Below are 21780 nucleotides of genomic sequence, written 5' to 3' on the forward strand. Positions count from 1 at the left end.
CCCCCTCCCCCTCTGGCTTCATCAGACCTGGCTTGCAGCAGCTGCCCCCTCCCCATTGCCCTCAAGAGCAGCTCTCTGTGTCTTGAAGGACAGCGCTGTGAACAGGACCGCCAAGGTGACATCGGATTGGCTGGATGGTAATAAATATGCAGATCAACTGGGCCTAGGTACTGTCCCATTGGTGAAAGGCTAACGGTTATGCAGATTAGCTGGGTCTGGCTCTTTCCCTATTTGCTGTAGCTTCACATTCGGAGCTGCCCTCTTGGTTGGAGGCTCTTGACTATACGAATTTGGGGGCTCTGCTTTCGTGCCCATTGGTGGCAGGATAATGAATATGCAGATTGGCCTAGTCTAGCTGCCTTCCCATTGGCTGCAGCCTTATTAAGATGCAGATCGCCGGTCTCCCCCTGCGGCTCCCTTGGCGGCGCTGGGGTGACGGAGGCGGCTGGACCCCGCAGTCTCTCCCCGGCCGGCGGACGGGGCAGCTCTGCTCGGAGCTGGAGGCTCCCGGGCCGATGGCTGGATGGTTATGGGGCCAGGCAGCCTCCCCCCGGCGGCTGTGGAGCGGCTCCGGGGGCCGCGGCGGCGTCTGCTCAGCATGGTGCTGCTGGTGTCCGTGTGCCTGGCCCCGCCGGCCGCAGGTAGCGGGGGAGCGGGGCTGGATCGGGGCCAGTGGGAGGGGAGCCGAGCCGAGCCGAGCCGAGCCGGACTGGGGACACTGGGGGGAGCCGGGCTGGAGAAGCTGGGGAGGGAGCCCCGGGCTGGGGATGGTGGGGGGGCCCCGGGCTGGGGAGGGGGCAGCCGGGCTGGGGCTGCTGAGGGGCGGTGGGGGGCTGGCTTGGGGATGCTGGGGGTGGGGGGGAGGATGCTGGACTGGGGCAGCTGGGGAGGGGGCCCCGGGCTGGGGATGGTGGGGGGGCCCCGGGCTGGGGAGGGGGCAGCCAGACTGGGGCTGCTGAGGGGTGGTGGGGGGCTGGCTTGGGGATGCTGGGGGTGGGGGGGGAGGATGCTGGACTGGGGCAGCTGGGGAGGGGGCCCCGGGCTGGGGATGGTGGGGGACCCCGGGCTGGGGAGGGGGCAGCCAGACCGGGGCTGCTGAGGGGAGGTGGGGGGCTGGCTTGGGGATGCTGGGGGTGGGGGGGAGGATGCTGGACTGGGGCAGCTGGGGAGGGGGCCCCAGGCTGGGGATGGTGGGGGGACCTGGCCTGGGGAGGGGGCAGCCAGACTGGGGCTGCTGAGGGGCGGTGGGGGGCTGGCTTGGGGATGCTGGGTGGGGGAACTAGACTGGGGCAGGTGAAGGGAGGAAAGTGGGACCCGGGCAGGGGATGCTGGGGGGAGCTGGACTGAGGGGAGCTGGGTTGGAGGCATGGGGGAGACGGACCAGGGATGCTGGTTGGGGGGCTGGACTGGGGATGCTGGGAGCTGGACTGGAGCCGGTGGAGGAGAGAAAGGGGGAGCCAGACTGGGCATGCTGGAGGGAAGGGGGGAGCTGGACTGGGGCAGCGAGGGGAAGGGGCTGGGTAACTGGAGGGGAGCTGAGCTAGGAAGGAGGGGGTCGGAACTGGAATGGAAACGCAGGGGAGGGGCTGGGGAGAGTCGGCTGATGGGAGCAGCTGGAGATGGGCTGGGGGTGTAAATGAGAACTGGGGGTGCTCATGCCTTGTGTCAGGGGGTACCCAGGCAGGTGTCTCATTTGAGGGGCTGCAGGGAGCACCCGAACATGTGCCTTGGCTGAGGGGCCCCATGGGGGAAAGGGAGAGCCTAGAGCACATGCCTGGTGGGAGAGGTGCCTCTTTTAGGGACTCCTCTGTCTGGGAGCTGGGATCTCTTCTGGGCACCCTTCGGTGGTGGAACATGGTTGGAAGGCGGGGTGGTCCCAAAACACATGCCTTATTGGAGGACAGTATGGGGGGCTTCAGGGTGTGCCTGAGTTGGGGACCCCTCTGAGGGGGTGTGCTGAGGAGAAGCCTGGATGCTCAGCTTAGTTGGGGGGCCCTCTCCTGTGTGTGCATGTTGTGGGGGTGGACGAGCCTTTTCTGGGAGGTTTGTTTTTCTATGAGGAGCGAACGTGCAGCTCCTGCCAAAGCAAACAAGGCGGCTGCCTAGCGCACAGAGGTGCCTTTCTGCTGCCGGCGGGCCAGCCAGGGACAGTGGCCCAAGGAGGGCTGGGTCAGCTCCCTCTCCGTCCCCTGGGCTGGGGACCCCCTTCCCTGGCAGGGGCTGCACAGCGCTGTCCTTGTCACAGCCTGCTTCTCCGGCACTAACCAATAAAACCTCCTGGGGCTTGAAGGTCCAACTGGGAGGCCAGGACTTTCCCAGCCCTCCCTGGTTCTGTGCCCAATTCTGTTGCCCATGGGCGTGTGGGCACTGCCATTCCTGGTGGGCAGAGGAATGGTCCGCCTGATAGCTCCTGCTGTCGCAGGGGATTTCTGCTAATTAAACATGAAATACAGCCCCGTAGGTAGAGGGTTTGCACAAGACGCTCTTGCACCCTGTGTGAAGAATAATGATGCGGAAATAGGGCTGGGGCTTCATTTGAGCCCTCCACCCTGCAGTGAATTTACCCCACAAAGGGGCTGTGTATGTGTAAGATGTACTAACTTTGTTCTTTACAAAGCATTAAGATGTGGCTTAAACCTAAAGGGAGAGGGGGAACTAGAGATCGCTGTATCTTTGTGGTTCTCTCTAAGAACTTGTAGTTTTAATAGACGTCAGCTGTTTCATCCGTTGCTGTAACTGTGAAAATCCCTAGCCTGTTGGAATGAAGTGTCTCTTTAGTATTGGTTTTTAAGCAAAAAACGGCACAATATGCTGAGCAGAGTCTTTAAAATACAATTAATTGTGCTTGTGCGAAGCAGTCAAAGTGTAAACGAGGCAGACTTAGGTGGGGAGTGCAGTGAATGACTCACGTTCGCTCCTAGCAGACTCCACATGTGGCTCAGAGCACTTAGGAAGGTGGATAATTATCCCTATTTTACAGATGGAGGCAAAGGTCAAAAATATCAAATGTGCACTAATTTTGGGTGCATCAGTTCTTGGGTGCTCCAGTGGAGATGCCTTGGGCCTGACATCTGAGGTGCTGAGCACCCAGTGCGGTTACTGAGTTCATTGGAAGTTATGGGTGCTCAGCATTTAGGAAAGTCAGGTTCCAATTGGGCATCCAAAATGAGTGGGTGATTTTAAAAACTTCAGCCTGAGTGATTTCCCCGACCCCCCCCCCCCCCAAGAGCAGACAAGATGGTGGTAGCATTGGGAATAGAACTCAGGAATCCGAACTCCCATATTCCATCCACAGTTCATTATTCTAATTGCCAAGAAGCCTAGCTATAGAAAGTAACTTTTCTTCTTTTCCCTGAGTTGGAGGGAGAGCTGTTTTGTGCCTTAATGTAAAACTTCGCTAAATCTGTGACAGCAGTATGTTCACACACGGCTGTGAGATGCTTCCAGGGAGGTGGATATTGTGTGTTTAAGATCTGCAGCTAATCAGTACAGATTTGCATGCTGGGTCTAAAATTGCTGCATTGCTGATATCTGCCTCCAGGGAGGATACTGGATGAATTTAATAACTCACGTTTTGTCCTTTAACATTTGCGTGCTGATTCAGGGTAGCAAACAGCATAGCATTGTGTATATAAGAACACAACACACACACAGTGCAGTGATATTTCTGAATATATGTAGAAAGAATAACCGTAGTCTAGCCGCCTTGCAGATTGTTACAGACTTGACAAAATGTGGGTGGATATAAACCAGCCTTTCAAAATTCTGTTCACTTGAGGCGTGGAACTTTATTTTGAATAGCAAGTAAATCATGATATTTTTTTTTCTCTTCATAATGGCTAAAGCAGGCAGTCAATCTTGTGACTTGGCTGGTAAATTTCAGTGATAGTTTTGCCACTTTTGTATAGTATGTATATTAAAAGTGAATGCAAGTCATTGCATTGCATTGCCTGATGCTGTCTTATGTATGTTTGTAGTATGTTGTAGCTTGTGTAACATCCATGTCATGCACAACACCCATTTTTCTACAAAAGTAATCTTCACTTTGTTAAATTTTAACCATGGTTTTTTTGTTTTGCTCTGTCCCACCTCGGGTGGATTTATTTAATAAAAAACACAAGAAAATTCTGGTGACACTTAACTCTTGACTTAGTACTTGTCTGTCTCGGGAGTATTGTGATGGCCGAGGTTGGTAAAGTGCTTTGGAGATGGCGCGCTATCTTAAGTGCAAAGTAGTACAGTCGTTGATGGGTCACAACAGCCAGTAGGTAGTATCTATATCTCAGTAAAGCTGTCATGAAGAGTTTGGCTTCTGTGTTTTCTCTACCTATAGGACTTTTGTTTTAAGCCCCTGGATAGGAGCTTTCATTGCAGTGTCGGGAGGAGGGAAAGATCTGTCTTTATATGACTTGTGCTTAGGGCAGACCCTAGATCTCTAGTTGCTAGTTAGTGGGCGGATTGTTGACACCCATCAACTGCTTGCTGTTGATCAGAATGACCTTTTCTCCTTGCAGTGCATTGCCAGCAATGCCGAATCCAGCGCTGTAATGCAGACTACGTGGCTTCCACATCTCCTAACCATGCCTTGCCAGAGGAGACGCCGCTGGACGTGGATTATTGCATTGCCTTGCGGGCGTATTCGGTGTGCACCAGAAAGACAGCCAAATCCTGCCGGGGAGACCTGGTGTATCACTCGGCCGTCTTCCGGATCAAGGAACTCTTTACGCAGTACAACTGCTCCAGCGATGGGCCGACTTCCTCGGCGAATGCCCCCGGCACACCGGACCCTCTGGTTTCAGAGCTCTGCAGCTATGAGAGCAGATCTGGCTTTCAGAAGAAATTTGCCCACTGTGGATTATTTGGGGATCCTCATTTAAGGACCTTTAAAGATGAGTTTCAGACGTGTAAAGTGGAGGGAGCTTGGCCGCTAATAGACAATCAGTACCTGTCGGTCCAGGTCACCAACGTCCCAGTTGTTCTGGGGTCCAGTGCCACTGCCACCAGCAAGGTAATCAGACCACTTTAAAAAACAAAACAACAACAAAAACCAACCCCCCCCCCCAACTCCCCACCCTTCTACTTAGTAGCTTCTGTTAGGAGGGACTAAGCTGCTGTGATCATCTGCTACCCCCTTGTGGTCATCGGAGGAAGTGAATTTCAGAGTGTGTACTTAAGAAACAGCCTCTCCTAGATGGGGGCTGAGAATTGTGTGTTTGTTCTATACCTTTCTCGCAGGTCTGTCATGTTACCATGGTCTTCCATAACTACAGGACTGCATTAAAGGTTCAGATGGTGTCCTCGGGCCCCGTGGGATGCTGAGGGCCTGCCTCCATAACAGAGCCTTGCAAACCTTCCATATGTAAGCGCCCCAAACCTGCTGAGTTTTGGGACAAACTCAGCACTGGTTCCCAAACCTTCAGGCAAGCCTGGCTTAACTTCAAGGTTTTAAGTGATGGATGGGAAAAGTGAATCTGTTTCTAACTGAGTTTTTTGGTTTGAGATCTCTAGAGTTGGACGAAGTGTAGGGAGGAGAGGCAGTGCATCTGTGAACTCCTGCCAGCTGGACCTAAGGAATTGGGTGGCTTTAGGTAGCCCCAAACCTTCTGTACAGTTCAGGTCTTGAGGGTGAAAAGCTTTTCTTCTAGCCTGGTCAGAGGTGAGTGACTTTGGCAATACTCCAAGTGGAAGACTAAAAATCGTTGTTTAAAAACCCCTTGTCCTACATCCTTCTCCTCCCCGCCTACAGAAAGACAATCAAGGACCTACTGGATGGCAGAGGAATTGTGATTTGTGACAGATGTTGCTCGTGTTTCTTAGTGTACCACGGGCAGGTGTTCAGATGCCGCACTGATGAGCGCAGTAGCAGAACTGGACTAGATAAAACCCCTGTCAGGACCCTCTTTCAGGTCATACTGTAGAGTAGGACTCAGTTCTCAGCTCGGGCCCTGACTTGGGATGTGAATGTGGGCCAGTTAATCTGAGACACCCCTTCTGTGAAGCTCTTTGAGATCCTCAGAGGAGAGATGGGCTCAAGGCAAAGTTTGATTCACTCCAGTGTCCCAGCTAACATCCCATCTTGATCAAAACTGGCTTTCATCTCCAACGCTGTGTGTGACTGCTGCGATTGTCTAGCTGCTTCGACAACAGTATCTGCTTGTTGCTCTGGGATGGCATAGCTTCAGTATGAAAATCCCAACAACCACATTCTTCTCTCTTGCTTCTAGAAGTGTTAACTCGTGCATGTAGGTAGCATTGGCCTGACAACATGGCACACTGCAGGTTCCCTCTTTGATCTGATGGAAGGGCACAGCACCAACATTATCCATGCAAGCATCTTTCCCTGGCCGTGCAGGCTTCTCTGCCTTGCTGCATGATCTAAAGCACCAGCACCAGGGGCTGTGGCCATGGTGAATATCGGGGTGCGGGAAGCGGTGGGTTTTGTGATGGACAAATCAGCTTTCTAGGAATAAAGCCATTCACTTGGGTCATGTTCCCTGCACACATCTGATGGTAACGACCTAAACTCTGCTCCCCAGTTTGGGATTAGACCCGTGGTCTAAACCAGGGATTCTCAACCTTTTTCTTTCTGAGGCCCCCCCCAACATGTGATTAAAAACTCCACGGCCCACCTGTGACACAACTGGTTTTCTGCATATAAAAAGCCAGGGCCGGCATTAAGGGGTAGCAAGCAGGGCAGTTGCCCGTGGCTCCATGCCCCAGGGCGTCTGATGAAGCTAAGCTGCTCAGACTTCTGCTTCAGCCCATGGCAGGGCTCAGGGCCCCGAGCTTCAGCCTTGGGCGCCAGGGCTTTGACTTTCTGCCCTGGGCCCCAGCGAGTCTAACACTGTCCCTGCTTGGCGGACCCCCTGAAACCTGCTCACGGTCCCCCTGGGGCCCAGAACTTCTGGTTGCGAACCACTGGCCTAAAGGCTCCATACCCCATCTCCAATATGCCGAGGCCCTGCACCATTCTACCCCTTCTTGCATTAGTGTGTCAGGAGTCGGTAGCTTTTTGCAGGAAGGATCGCCTATTGCACAGACTAGACCAGCAGCCTAGGAATTGTGCTCCTCTGTGTCTGTGAGCTTCGTAGCTTTCTGGGCTCTCCAGCTCCCTTTGCTCTGCTCTGGCAGTTTAACTGGAGGCCGTTATCCGCCCCCTCTGTGGTGTTCTCTGTTTGGTCGGTGACCAGCTGTTTTCAGTAGCACACGCCGGGTTGAGCAGAGTGAAGCATTAGAGAGGGTTGTATCATTGGAAGTGCAAAGCTGTCACTAGCCAGCCGGGGAATGAGATGGTCAGGGCAGAGCTCAAGACACAGCTGGGGAGCTCTCCTGGCTCCCAGCCCCTTGATCAGTCTGCTAGGCCGCGCTACCTCTCAGGGTCTCCTGTCTGACAGGAAAATGAGCTGTTTGATCCTGCCTGTGCACCATTTCCCCCCTCTATTGGCCATACAGAGCAAACCAAGAGCTTCTCTCTCCTGTTCGCGTGCCTTTGGTCCTGCCGTAGAACTCACTGACTCCACGGACACGGAGAAACTCGCAGTGGCTGTCTGTGTGATACCACCTCCTTTTTCAATCCCTCGTGCCCACTTCCCTCACTTTCCTTCCCTTCTTTCAGTGCATTGGCTTTTTTTGGCCACTGCTGCTTTATAGTTCTCCTGGGTGCTTTACCTCTACCGACCCCGGGTTGGTTTCTGCCTCCCTTTCAGCAGATCTTCTCCTATTTGTATTCCCTTCCAGCCCCATCTTGCTTTCGTATTGCTGCTGTGGCCCACGGCCGCTGCTGCTACTTCTCTGGCGCTCATTAAATGCTAACTCTGCAGATGCTTCCTCCTTCTGTTTGTCCCACTCTGCTCTGCCTCCCCCACATCCTCTGTCCTGATCTCCCTTTGGGTCTCCTGTTGCCGGGGTGACATGTATTTTGGTCTCAGGAAGGTGCCTGCTACCCAGCTGAGCTTGAGAGCCTGGGGGGGCCTCTGTTCTGTTTTGCAGCTCTGACCTCTCACCTGGGCACCACCTCAGCTGCTTCTCCACCCGCCTCATTGCAGGGGCTCCTGCCAGTGCCGCAACATTGAAGAGTTGGTGTTGGGCACCCGCTCAGAGGGCCAACCCTCCTGTTTCCTCCTGGGTCTTCTCCAGTTGAGGGAAGCTGGGAGGTGTTTTTTTTGTTTTGTTTTGTTTTTTCTTTTTTTTTCCCCTTCTGTGTTTCAGCTTCCTGGTGGTTGATTTAGACTCTGGGCCGTCCGCCTGCGTTCTGGGTCCAGCTTTAATAGGCAGAGCACCCTGCGTGGACCCTGATACATTCGGTCTCCTTGTGGCTACCACAACAAAGAAAGGATGGGTCTTAATCATCGAGGTTAATGCTCACCCAGCAGCCGAGCAGGGGAGCGTCGGAGACAATCACTCGGGTGTTGTAGGACAGGAGGGGAGGTCAGGGCATCCTCCATAGCAAATGCTGTTGGAGGCGGGCAGCTAGATAGGTGGTCAGGTTGGGGGAAGGCTGCGGTGCTCGGGTGCCTCGCTGAGGACTGCGTCTTTCCAACCCACCTTCCCTTCAATCTTGAGTCTCCAGCTTCCCTGCCACGTCTGCAGGGCTTGGCTCCCGGGAACCGGCACTTCGGGGGAGTAGCAAGGAGGTGAGGGGGGAAAATAAACCAGTTTACAGGGCATGGCTTAATTACAGTCACCATCTTTGTATGTCAGCTGCTCAGTTCTTCATGGTGCTGGTAGGGCTTTCCATTCGTTAAGGACTGATTTCCCTTTGTGGATGACCGTGACCCCCACCTACCTCCCCACCCACGATCTCCTAGACTGCTTATTTCTGCCCTCCTGTGTGTTGACATCCCCTCCTCTGCTGATTGTTTCAGCTGCACAGCTGGTAATGGGTGAATGAACGGACACCAAAGAAGCCTTTCTCCCCCCCCCCCCCCACACACACACACACACACATACAAAGGGAGAGGGAAAATGCTGCTTGGAGTAACAGGAAGGAAGGATTCTCTCTAGTTTAGTTGGTCAAAGTCCCTAGAAACCATGAGCCAAGGATGGGTTTAGAACCAGGAGGAAGAGTGGCTTGTGGTAGATTGTAAGCGCTTTGGGACAGGACTGTAAGAACATAAGAACGGCCATACTGGGTCAGACCAAAGCTCCATCTAGCCCAGTATCCTGTCTTCCGGCAGTGGCCAATGCCAGGTGTCCCAGAGGGAATGAACAGAACAGGACTGGCAGTTTGTTCTGTTTGTGCAGCACCAACCACAGAAGTGTCCTGGCCCATGGCTGGCGTTCCTAGGTGATACGGAGACACAAATAATAAGAGGTGGGGGCAGCAACTTGGCACACCCCAGCTTGAGAACGATTAGCGTAGACTGGAGTTTGATAACAGTGTGCCGTGCTGAAGCCTTCAGGGTGCTTGTTGTCCTTACCTGCCTACCCCATGTGTAAGTCCCTTCGTTTTCAGTTAAAAGCAATTTTTATCTGGGCTTTACAGAAAGTATTTTTTTTTATTTTCTTTCTGATTTTCACCCTACTTTTTGTATCTTTTAAATATAAAAAATAACTGGTTTTATTAGGAACATACAATACAGATATCTCATGCAATGTATTACGATAATACATTAGTCTGTGTGTATATGCAAAGCTGCCTGTTGAAATAAGGCTCTGTATTAGTCTAGAAGATGCACACAATAAACAGGCCCGCACGCAAGCTCTGAAGTGCGTGCGCATCTGAATGTACTGATGAATCTCTCACCCACCATGTACATATTTCAAGCTGTTAGCAGATAATGGTTTAAAGATTTGACACACTACAATGGGAAGAAAATTAAAATCTGTCTCAGAACACAAGGAAGTATTCAAAAGTTTTTAAAAAACAAAAATAGGGGAAAAGAATGAAGTTATGTATGCACTGAAAATGGTGTGGCCCAATTATTAAATGTAAATATTTATAGGCTAATAGTACATGTCTGATCTACATTACAAACTTAGGTCGACATAAGCCGCATTAAGTGGATCTAATAGTTTACGTGTCTACACTACCGAGTCCCTTCCGCCCACCTAAGTGACCTCTAAAGTTGACTTCTGTACTCCACCTCTGTGAGAGGCATAGTGCTTGATTCGACATCCACACATTGACATGGGGATAGTGTAGACAAGGCATTGTGTAATTCAAATGAATTGGCATCCAGGAGATGTCCCACAGTGCTCTGCTGTGACCACTCTGGAGAGCACTTTCAGCTCCACTGCACATTACACAGGAAACAGTCACTCCCCTGTTAAAGCCCCGGGAGCTTTTGAATGTTCATTTCCTGTTTGATCAGCGTGGAGAGCTCGCAGCCCAGCTGATCATGGAGACTCAAGGCCCCAAACACGCTCCAGCCTGGAGCACACAGGAGGTGGTGGATCTTATTGCTGTGTGGGGAGAAGAGTCTGTGAAGGCAGAGCTCCAATCCAGCAGAAGAAATGCTGATATCTATGCCAAGATCGCGCGGGGCATGCAGGAGAAGGGCTACACCAGGGACAGGCAGCAGTGCCGCGTGAAAATAAAGGATCTTCGGCAAGCATACCAGAAAACAAGGGAGGCGAACAGCTGTTCTGGTTCTGCCCCACAGACATGCCACTTTTATGAGGAGCTGCATACGATTCTCGGCGGTGACCCCATCATTACCCCAAAACACTCCACGGAGACCTCCCGGGCGACCTCAAGCAACGACGAGGAGGACATTGTTGATGAGGAAGAGGAGGAGGAGAATGTGAGGCAGGCAAGCGGAGGATCCATTCTCCCCGACAACCAAGAATTGGTTTTTAACCCTGGAGCCCAACCCTACACAGGACCAGTTGGTGGTGGAGTGTGATGCCGGGGAAGGCATCTCTGGTGAGACCACATTTCCAATCAAACTGTAGGGGTTATATGCTATTATATTTTATGTTTAATTTGAACAAAAACGTAGATGTAATGGGTATCAGTGGCCACTCCAGCTACGCAGAGGGTGCTCCCTGAAACGGACTGTTTATGTGCATGGGGATGGCCCGGAAATCCTCAATGGAGATCTCCAGGAAGCTTTCATAGAGGTACCCTGCAATCCTTTGCAGAAGGTTTCTGGGAAGGGCTGCCTTTTTTTGTTCACCACAGTAAGACACTTTCCCGCGCCACTCCAGTATTAACTATGATGGCATCATTGCAGCACAGAGCATTGCAGCATAAGGACCAGGTCTGTACCCAGACGTTTGCAGCATCTGCTCCCTTGCTGCCTCTGTTACCCTCAGGAGAGTGATATTGCATAGGGTCACCTATGGGAAACAAGGGAAGCTTTCAATGCTAGCCCTTAAACTGCAAATAATTCAGCAAGTAATCCACACCATTTGGTGAAATATGGGTCACACCACCACACTTTCCCAAACGTGCCGTGGTTGTGATTGGAAGGGATCACCGTGTATCACAAGCAGAATTGGGGCGGAAAAAGAGGCAGGGTGGCAGCTTCTTGTTTGTCTCCCTTCCCCCCCCCCCCACCGGGTGCCGCTTTTGTAAAAAAAACAAGCTATTCGTGGGGACTTTACCCTGGTGCCTGTCCTCAAGCACCATCAAGGTATCTAGGGGAAAGGGGGCTTTTCTCAAGTTCCAACCTGTGATTCTAAGGATATCTTCACAAAAGCAGCAGCACAAAGCCTCTCGCCCATGCCTCGTGGCCTTACTCACCCTAGCTGGAGCAGCGAACCGACACTTGCAATAGCCAGCGGTTGTGATTACGTTGTGGCTTGCAGTGAAGTGCATTAAGGGGTGGTTTTTTATTTAAAAACAAAACCAAAAAAATTTACCTTGCACCAGAAACGATGTAAGCACTGTCAATGCTACCCTTGTGCTTTGCAGCAGAAACCTTGTCTGTCGGCACATCCTCCACACCGGGACAGAGACTTTCCCAGATTAGAAGGTGGGGGAAAAAAGAAGGCTGAGGAGGACATGTTCAATGCATTAATGCATGGCTCTGAGAGTGAGAAAATGGCACTTAGAACATGGAGGGTTGCACTGTCCAAGAACCTGGAGCTGGACAGGGAGGACAGGACAGCATGCAGGGATGCAGGAAGAGATGCTGCGGATTATGAATGAGCAGTCAGACATGTTGAGGCATCTGGTTGAGGTTCATGAAATGCAGCTGGATGCAAGAGTCCCGCTGCAGCCAATGCTGAACCTGCTGTCATCATCGTCCAGTTCTACATCCTCCTCCCCCAAAAGTCCTATTAGATGTGTGTGGGGGGGGGATGGGATGTCTTCTGTATCCCTTGCACTCAACACCAGAGGGTACAAGAACCAGAAGGTGCTCATTCCCACACCTTTAATTGTTATTGCAGTGCATCTGTAAGCAAGCTTTCCTTGTTTCTCCTCCCTCAGTGTTATCAGCCCTTTTGCCCCCAGGTTATCTTACTTTTCTTTGCTGTCTCTGTGTGCTTGTAATAAAACCTAACAGACGGAGGAGAAAAGGTTCTTTATGCATTCAACACATGGTGGTTGGTGAGGGTGGAGTTTACAGGGGAGAAAATGCAAGGAAGGGGATAGCTTGGTAAGGAACAACACAGATAAGTGTCACATTACTCTGGCTCATTGCTGAAACTGGTTTTCAAAGCCTCATGGAGACACAGAGCCCCTCAATGTGTTCTTCTTATTGCCTTGGTTTCTGGCTGTTCAAAATTGGCTGTCAGGTGATCTATCTCAACCCCCACCCCAGCGGAAACTTTTCTCCCTTTGTTTCACAGATATTGTGGAGCAGACAGCAATAACAATGGGGGATACTGCTTTCACTGAGGGTCTAACCTAGTAAGCCAACAGCACCAGCGACCTTTTAAACGTCCAAAGGTACATTCCACCACCATTCTGCACTTGCTCAGCCTATGATCAGACTAGTCCTTACTACTGTTCAGGCTGCTGGTTTATAGCTTTGTGAGCCATGGAAGCAAGGAGCAGGCTGGGTCTCCCAGGATCACGATTGGCATTTCAACATCACCAATGGTTATTTTTCAGTCTGGAAAGAAAGTCCCTGCTTGCAGCTTTCTGAACAGACCTGTGTTCCCAGTTGACGTCGGTGAAACAGCCCCTGTGATCCACTAGCGCTTGCAGTACCCTTGAGAAGTACCCCTTTTGGTTTATGTACCTCTTTGGCAAGGTGGTCTGGTGCCAAGATAGGGATATGCATTCTATTGCCCCACCACAGTTAGGGAGCCCCATCGAGACAAAACCATCCACTATGTCCTGCACGTTGCCCAGAATCACTACCCTTCTTAGAAGAAGTCTGTTAATGGCCCTGCAAACTTGAATCACAACAGACCCCATGTTAGATTTACTCACTCCAAATTGGTTCCCCACTGACTGGAAGCTTGCAAGGCCAGACTGCTACTGCAGAGCTATCGCCACTCGCTTCTCCGCTGTCAGAGCAGCTTTTATTTTACTATTGCTGCACTTCAGGGCTGGGGAACACTCTTCACACAGTTCCTGGAAAGTGGCCTTATGCATTCAAAAGTTCTGCAGCCACTGCTCGTCATCCCATAGCTGCATAACGAGGCAGTCCCACCAGTGCTTGTTTCCCAGGCCCAGAAACAGTGCTCAACCTTGTCAAGGTGATGCGTGACTGTCACCAGCAACTGTGAATTGCTTCGATCTATGTCTTCCAGCAGGGTGGCATCACGTTGTGCTGTGTGGCGGCTCTTGTATCGGCTGTGTAAATACTGTAGGATAAGGCGCGAGGTGTTTGTAATGCTCAGAACAACATAGTACAGCTGAGCAGGGTCCATGCTTATCGTGCTATGGCATCCACGCAGCTAACACAGGCTTATGAAAAAGTCTTGGCTTGTTTGCCATTGATTTCAGGGAGGGAGGGAGGGAGGTAAGTGCATCGCAAGAGGTTAATGCCATGTTCCCCTAACCACTGGTGCAAATGTTTTGGTCCCATAAGGCATTGCAAGCCCAACCCAAAATTCCCCTTGGCTACGTGCCCTGAGAGATAGCTACCCACAGTGCACTGCTCCGTGCATTGATGCAAGCCCTGCTAGTGAGGATGCACTCCGCCGACACAATGAGCGTAGTGATTCATTGATCACACTGATCCATTCCTGAGAAAAATTAAATAAAATAAAAACGGAAAATGAAGGGCCCTAACCATGGGCTAGGCCTTGTTGAGAGATGAAAGCAAATATCCTGTCCTGTAGCAGGTATCCAGCTGGCACCTGGCTTCCCTTGCCGCCAGACAAAGGCACGGTGCTGATGGCCTCTTGTTGCCGAAGTTTAAACCTGTTCCGGAGCCTTGAAACAACTGCTCTCCCTAGTGAGTTCAGGGCTGGCCTCACTGGGCACTGATGGTCTCTAACCATAAAAGAGGCACAGCAGAGTTTGGGAAGCTTCCCTTCCCCACACCTCAACGTTGGCTGGGATAGCCCAGCTCGGGTCAACCTCCGCCTGCACTTAGCCCTTCTGCTGAGTGAGCCGTTGTGAGCACTCTTTAGGCCGTGTGGACGTCGGCCGGTCCAGAGACTCGCCAGGTTGACATCCCGGCGTCCGCTCTGACGGCAGACAAGGTTGGCGTTAGAAGTGACGATGAACTTTGTGATTTATTAGTGCTCCCTGTGCTCGGTAGAACCCTGTCCTGGCAGGGGGATGTGCCAGCGGAGGCTTGTGGTGCCTGCAGGAGAACTGCAGCTATGAGCGGGTCTTTAAGGTTGTGTGCAGAAATAAGTAGTTCTGGGCCCAGTGGCCTCAGCAATTCGGCTGCCAGGTTTGATTTGAGCCAAGGTGTCTCTAGCAGAATAGATATTCTGGGGGCCCTGGGTTCCTCACGACCCACCCCTACGACTTTTGGAGCACAGTGGGGGAGGCAAGCTTCAGCTCTAGTGGAATGTGTCACTGGGAAGTAGAGAACAGATGGCTTAGGGCAGAGGTCCCCAAAGTGTGGAATGCCCCCCTAGGGGGGCACGGCTGGGGACCAGGCCAGGCCCCATGGGGGGCGGGAAGGGAGTGCCACCCAGGTCCACTCCTGGCCCCAGCCCCAGCTGCTGGCCCCTGCTGCCAGCCCCATGCCCAGTGTCCCCCCTAATAGCGCTGCACCCAGGGCTCTGCGCCCAGCCTCGGCCCCCTTACCCCTGTCCACGTCCCCACTTCCCAGAGCCGTGACCCCGCTCCTGGCCCTGGCTCCCTGATCCTCGTCGGGTGGGAGGCACTGGGGTGGGGGAGAGGGAGGAGCTGATTGATGGGGCCCACCGGTGGGGGCTGAGCACCCACTATGTTTTCCCCGTGGGTGCTCCAGCCCCGGAGCACCCATGGAGTCAGCACCTATGCCCAACGCCTTATTGTGAGCTGCCACATTGCCCGGTGCCTTTCCCTAGTGCACACAGCTGCAGTGGAAGGTGGGGATCGGGCTGCGTTTTCACCAGGCTGATCTCGTTGCTTTCCATCTCCTCTGCAGATCACGCTGATCTTTAAGAGTTACCAGGGCTGCACGGAGCAGAAGGTTTATCAGGCGACCACAGAGGACCTGCCGCTGGCGTTCAGTGATGGCACAAGAACCGGAGGGTGGCATGAGGGAGCCAGCAGCCTGCGCATCCTGGAGAAGCCGGATGCCGGCCAGGTGGAAATCCAGGCCAACTACATTGGCAGCACCGTCATCATCCGCCAAGTGGGCCGCTACCTCACCTTCGCCATCCGTGTGCCGGAGGAGACCCTGAACCTCTCGGAGGAGAGCGCCGGCCTCCAGCTCTGTCTGCACGGCTGCCCGAAGAACGAGCTGATCCAGGAGCACAAGCTGAGCCTGGGGAGCTCCAGCCCGTTCTGGCCCAGCTCCCGACGGGCCTACACGGTGGAGATGGCCACCGAGCAGTGTCGCCACATCCTGCAGGTGGAGGACGTGTATTTCCAGTCCTGCGTCTTTGACCTGCTCACCACAGGGGACCCCGAGTTCTCCATGGCTGCTTACGGGGCCTTGGAAGACCTGAAGGCGTTGTACCCCAGCAGACTCAAGTTGCATACTGTCTCCAAGACTATTAACATGGCCACTGGTGCTCCGGGGCCTGGGCAGCCCACTGCCTCGTTAGTCTGGTGCGGTCTTGCCTTCCTAAAGCTGTTCTGGTGCTGCTAATGAGTGTGGATCTTTTGCCAATATTGGGCCCCAATATAGGAAGAGAGAAGCCCCTGGCACCTCCCAGTCTTGGAGCAGAGTGGAGGGTCCAAATTCTCCTCCCACCAAACCGGCATGCTTGGTCCAGCTGACTCCCACTCTCCGTTGCTAACTGAAGGCAAAGTGCGGCTTGCTCAGATGTTCTGGTCTCCACTGAACCTCATAAGCCACAGCTGCACCCCTGCCTTGTGAGCAAGAGTCGGGGACCAGCGTTGATTCTTGCTTTGCCAGGGCTGCTGCTTAGTAGGTTGGCCAGACTCTCAACTGGCCAGCTCCGTGGGAAATGGTGCCCCATCCATAGCACCTGCTTAACCGACCCCTTCTCTGTCACTGATGTGCTAGCAGAAGGTCCCTCATTCCTTCTCCACCCCGTCCTCCAATCAGAACCTCCTTCAGCCTTCCCTACTGCTGGCCCTTCGAGGGATTTCTCTGCCATCTCATGGCTGCCGTGCTCCTAGGTTGACCCCATGCTGACTTGATGTTCTTACCAAGCGCTCTGCTTCCCTGTGCCATGATGAGCAAATTGGGTGAGGGGGATACTACATGGCTGGGGCTGTTACTGGGAGTGGCTCCTTGTTTCCTCTGCGCTCCAAATCCAGAGCGATGGCTGTAGAAACAAAGCAAACTAAGAATCCGACTCTGCAGGTAGCCACGTGCCTCAGGAAACTACGCCGTGAAACCTGGCTCCTTTCCAGTGCCCCTGAGGAAAGCTGCTGGTTGGGGCAGGAAGGGGCAGGGGGACCTCTCGCGCTGTTCCTCCCGCAGAGCTGTCTAGCCTGTGAAATGGTCATGATGGCTCATCCCCATAGCCTGCTGTAGAGGCTCCACCCCAGACAAACACCCCGTGGCTTCAACTAGCCCAAGCCCAGACAGAGCCCTTTGTGGATTTGGGAGCTGCCGAGACTGAAGAAGCAACTTCTCTTATTATCACTGCTAAGATGTGTAGATTTGTGCTCTCCAGCCTGTAAATGTCTGTACAACTGGTGTTCCTCCACGCTGCTGTTCTTTGTGGACTTCATAAACCTCCTCCCATCAGCTGTTAATAGCATTTTAACCTCTATTGTCATTAAACTGCTGCTTTTTAAAGGGTCAGTGGTCTCTTGCCTGTATGCAGGGAAGGAGTCAAATGGCTTGAGCCTGCAGCCTGATCCCTGATGTGCTCAGGTACAAGGGCTGCTGGTCCCGCAATATAAAGGCATAGATGTAATGCCCTCTGCAACAAATGGCATAAGAAGAAAGGCGGAGTGAGAGCTTCCCTTCTCAGCAGTAACCAGCCTCCACGCTTGGAGCCTGGTCATTCATCGGAGGCCTTCACCAGCCCCTAGCCCAGTTTTCCCCTCTGCCGCCATGTCACTCTGTAACCTGCAGCGTGATCTAGGTCAGGCTAAGCAGGTGCTAGGGCTCAAGCTGCATTTACGACATGCCTGCAGTAGCTCTGCACAAGCAGGTGCACCAAAAATAGCGGTGGTGGCGAGAGGGGCTGCCCGTCCTGTGTACGTACCTACAGTCCAGCAGGATCCAATGGGGAGAACTGCACTGGGCTCTCCCTTGCTACCCCATCTCCAGCCGAGGGTAGCAAAACGTTTTGCTAGGTGAGCTGGTCTTGGAATGAACGCTGCAGCAGGCAGCGTGTTGCTTCCACGTTCCTGCCTCCCCTTGCAACCCCTTTTCCTCTGTCCTGGGCCGTTGGCTGCAGCCCTAGAGCTGTGTCCGTGGTGCTGTCTGAGGACATCTTGCCCAAGCCAGTGGGTGGAGTATTGTACCAGGCTGCATGGTAGGTCTGCAGTCTCCCCTCTCCCTCCCTCCCTTTTCACCTTGATTCTATTCAGCTGCTCACTGTCAGCGGCGAAACCGCCCAGGACCCCACAAAACTGTAATCATCCTTTGAGTGCAACACACGGCGATTGGAAAAACAGTCTCCATGCTGTTTCGCTTGCTGTTTAAACATAAACTAGAACAATAAGTGCACGTAGGAAGCCTCAGCCAGGAGCACCATGACTTTGAGGGGAAAACATTAAAAGCTAGCCTTATAGAGCCTTTATTTTCCCATCATCCTTTGCTTTCCTTGTGCACCTTTCATTTGAGTATCTCAAAGCACTTTATAAACAAGGCCTGCCTGGAAAATAAATGTCAACTCCATTTTCAGAAGGGGAAATTGAAACAAACATGCAACACACTGGGCTGAGCTAATAGTGAACACAAGATCCTGCTGCACTGGTCTGACCACAGGGCCGCGTACCTTACGCTACAGATCAGAGGAGGGTTGAAATTGCTTTTTTCCCCTCTCTCTCTCTTGCCATGCTCAGATATTCTGGTCTAAGTTAATAGATGGGCCATCTTCGAGTTTGAGTCCTAAAGGGCTGGTCCATTTTATGTACAGAACTGCTCTGAGAAATAATCACAGTTAAAAATAAAACAGCCTTACTTTGTAACTAACAAATTAAATGAGTGAGAGAAGACAGTGGCTTAAAGAAAAGCCCATTAGCCTTTTAGCTGATGTAGCTTATTGTGTAGGTCACTGAGCCTGGCCCGGTTCTGCTTCATTGGGGCATGTGTGGTGCGGTTGGGTTTCAGAGGCAGTTCAGGTCCTGTTCTCCATGTCCTCAGCTCTGAAACACAAATGCTGCCACTCCCTGCCCTCCAGCATTCACTAGGGCTGGGGGCACCAATACATTGAGAGGTGCTGGGGCAGCATGCCGATATTATGGGGATTGTGCCATCGAACATCCTAGAGAGGTACTGCCCTTTAGGGATGCCTGTTTATAAGGAAATTTGCTGGCATACAGCCCAAGTTGGACCCTACTTTCTGTTCATTTCCAATTCTACAGGTCTTGCTGAAAAGCATGTACTTAAGGTCCCTCTCTAAACTGTAGACAGGTGCTTAAGGGTATAGCGCCAATGCAACTGGCTGACGTAATACCCAGCTTGGGGCGACATACATGCGCTAGCTTTGATCAAGTGAGTGTGCTAAAAACAGTAGAGTGGCCCTGGTGGCTTGGGCTAGCAGCTCAAGTATGAGCCTGTTTGAGGTCCTAGGTAGGTGCTTTGGTGGCTTGCCCACATCACAACACTCCTGCTGCCATGGCCATGCTGCTATCTTTAGTGCACTAGCTCAATTAAAGCTAACATGGGTACATCTACCTGAGCTGAGGGAATCACATCTCCCAGCTGCAGTGCAGATGTACCCCGACTGATTTGCTGCATAGGGATGGACTTAAGCCTGTATTTAAATGCTTTATTAATCTGTTGCCATCCTGACTATCTTCAAACCATTTGGCGACAGACACAACCAACAGCCAAAAACCAGTTACTTAACAAGTAAAACTTTTATTAAATAAATTTCAGATTCTTTCGACCAGACCGAGGAGTTTGACATTAAGACATAGCTTGAATCTCACCTGCAACACCGGATCGGTCACATTGGTAACTGTGAGGGAAGAAACTGATCTTAGACACTTAGTTCAAACCAGCTCAACCTAAAATTTCCAAAGTCCTTTTTTTTTTTCCGTTTTGTTGTTTGTTGGTAATTTTTTTTGTTCAAAATTTGATTAAAGTTCAAACTTCATGAAATCACTTGTAGCAGAAATAAAGAACATCGTACAAATCACGTACATAATAGATGTTAAGTATAAAAATGGTATTTACAATCAGTAAACATGGACGATAGAAACGCACAAGCTTTCAACACTTCATCCTTTCTCTCATGTGCTCTCAGAATCAGACAGCGCGGGTTGGTGAAGAGCCACAAACGTACCTTCTTAAAGAGCACAGGGAACATTGGCACCTGGGAATCTGGAGAATGACGACAGATTATAAAGGTCCCAAGAGAAACTTAGTCCTCAGAGCTCTCTTCTAAAACTGCTACATCGGTCTTTTCCCACCAACCCTCTGCTGATGTTGTTTAAACACACGCAGACACACACACAAACACACGCAGACACGCACAGGAATGTTCTTCGCACATTATCAAACTCTGGAATAGTTGTTCAGAAGTTGTTTTTTTCTTTTGCTTAAACTTATTTTGGTAGAACCTTAAAGGGACTGTTTCAAGTTGTTAAATGGATGCTGCTTGTCCGTACGATCCCTACTTTAGGGGAGCTCCAATTAACCAAACTCGGACCTGGGTTCTGTGCTTAAGTATATCTATATCTATATCTATATATGCTGCATACTGTATAATTTGTCCTTGGATGGTGGGAGGGGATGCTGAAAAAAACAAAATAACCTCTTTTACAATGTTACCCTCCATGCATTTGCTCTGAAAAGCCTTGCGGAGGGGCTAAGAGGTCATCAACTGGAGTAAACATCATCGCCAATGGAATGTTTGGTTTGGAAATGCTAACGCTTGATAAACAGCTCTATGTTCTTGCCAGAACGTGGAGGCCATTTCAGGCTTCCATCTCTCTGCTATAGGATTACAGCGCTCGCCTTTGATAGGTTGGGAAAATTCCCTGTTGCCATGGAGAAGGATGAAAGTCAAGGGTTCTTTGCTGAGCACGGGGAAGGTCTGCTGTTGCCGGGGATGAAGGGTAAAGGTACCTTATTTCCCATTCCAGGAGTGCTCAAGACGGGCTTCAGAGCCCAATTCCAGTAGCCTGGTCTGCAGAAGCCCTCTAAGGAGTAAGACTGAGAGCTCTCAGTATCCTTAACCAAGCTGGTGCTAAGGTTGATGGGTGAGTGAATCTTGAGTTGGCCTTGCCCCATTCCTGGAGATATATAGTTCGCTCTCTCCTCACCGCTTGCTAATACCAAGTGGAGAGAGGATCTCCCCGTGGCCACATCCTCTGACAATGTCCAGGCCCTTGTGCAGTCCCCGTAGAGGAGGCGCTGTCCCAGCAGTAACCCTAACCCCTCTGGAGGTGAGGAGGAGGGAGTCTCTGAATGGAAAAGTTTGGTCCTGTGATTTACGTTAAAAAAAAATAGAGACTGTATATATATATATATATATATTATATATATATTTATATTTATATATGAAAGGGTGAAAGCCAAAATCCCGTGAGTTGCTGTGGTGACCTAGAGACGCAACAATTGTGTTTTCTTGGTCCACGGCACTCCACGCCTATCCCGAGCAGAAGGCAGTCTGGTCCCCAGTATCTACTTCTCTGGCCCCCTCCTCCCCCAGTAATGGTGGTGGCGGCAGCAGCTGGGCTGATGTCAAGCCTTCCAAAGTGTCTCTTCTTTTCGGAGCATCACGTTTTCGGGGTAGGGGGACGGGGTGGGACGGAAAGGGGTGGTGTCAAAAGAGTTCTTAAATTTACTGGCCTCTCCTGAAATCAGTTTGAAGCAGAAATTCTTCTTCCTCTGGACGGTTCCTTTGCCTGCATGAAAAGAGAGTGGGAGGTTAGGAGGCGCTAGATTAACACCAAGGCTTCTCGTTGCCCTTGCTCAAATGTATCCTTCCTCTCCATTGGAGGCACGTGACCCCATGGTATTAGAGGTCAGCTGCAGATCTCCCCACCCCTCCAGCCTTCCCTCAGCTCAGCAGTCTAGAGGCACTGAACCCAACACCACTGGATCTCTGTGAAGGGACAGCTTCATTAGCTGAAAGGCTGTACCGGACTCATAAGCCTTCATACATGGTCTAGACCCACACTGAGGGAGTACGGCTGACGCCGGGCTGAGAACCGGTTTG

At 51.7% G+C, this 21780-nt stretch overlaps 2 protein-coding genes across 4 annotated transcripts in view; one reads left to right on the plus strand and one right to left on the minus strand.

The window, feature by feature from the left end:
- Positions 1–383: 383 nt before the first annotated feature.
- On the plus strand, positions 384–17237 carry LOC119848315 (repulsive guidance molecule A-like). Its single transcript, XM_038383971.2, has 3 exons — positions 384–641; positions 4515–5008; positions 15438–17237. The coding sequence occupies exons 1-3, from the start codon at positions 524–526 to the stop codon at positions 16104–16106; spliced, it is 1281 nt and encodes a 426-aa protein (XP_038239899.1). The 5' UTR covers positions 384–523; the 3' UTR covers positions 16107–17237.
- Positions 17238–20149: 2912 nt separating this feature from the next.
- CELF5 (CUGBP Elav-like family member 5) overlaps positions 20150–21780 on the minus strand; it is a 58447-nt gene continuing 56816 nt past the window's right edge. For all 3 annotated transcript variants that reach the window (XM_038383960.2, XM_038383959.2, XM_038383958.2), the window contains one exon: positions 20150–21466. The gene's annotated coding sequence lies outside the window, so the exon portion shown is untranslated. The remainder of the gene's footprint in view (positions 21467–21780) is intronic.

This window comes from Dermochelys coriacea, chromosome 25 (assembly GCF_009764565.3).
Source record: "Dermochelys coriacea isolate rDerCor1 chromosome 25, rDerCor1.pri.v4, whole genome shotgun sequence".
NCBI lineage: Eukaryota > Metazoa > Chordata > Testudines > Dermochelyidae > Dermochelys > Dermochelys coriacea.

Bases quoted from the DNA above. Each gene is read 5' to 3' on its own strand.
- LOC119848315 (XM_038383971.2), top strand. From the start codon at position 524: ATGGTTATGGGGCCAGGCAGCCTCCCCCCGGCGGCTGTGGAGCGGCTC. The intron at 642-4,514 runs GTAGCGGGGGAG...TTCTCCTTGCAG, and splicing joins CCTGGCCCCGCCGGCCGCAG to TGCATTGCCAGCAATGCCGA. The intron at 5,009-15,437 runs GTAATCAGACCA...TCTCCTCTGCAG, and splicing joins GTGCCACTGCCACCAGCAAG to ATCACGCTGATCTTTAAGAG.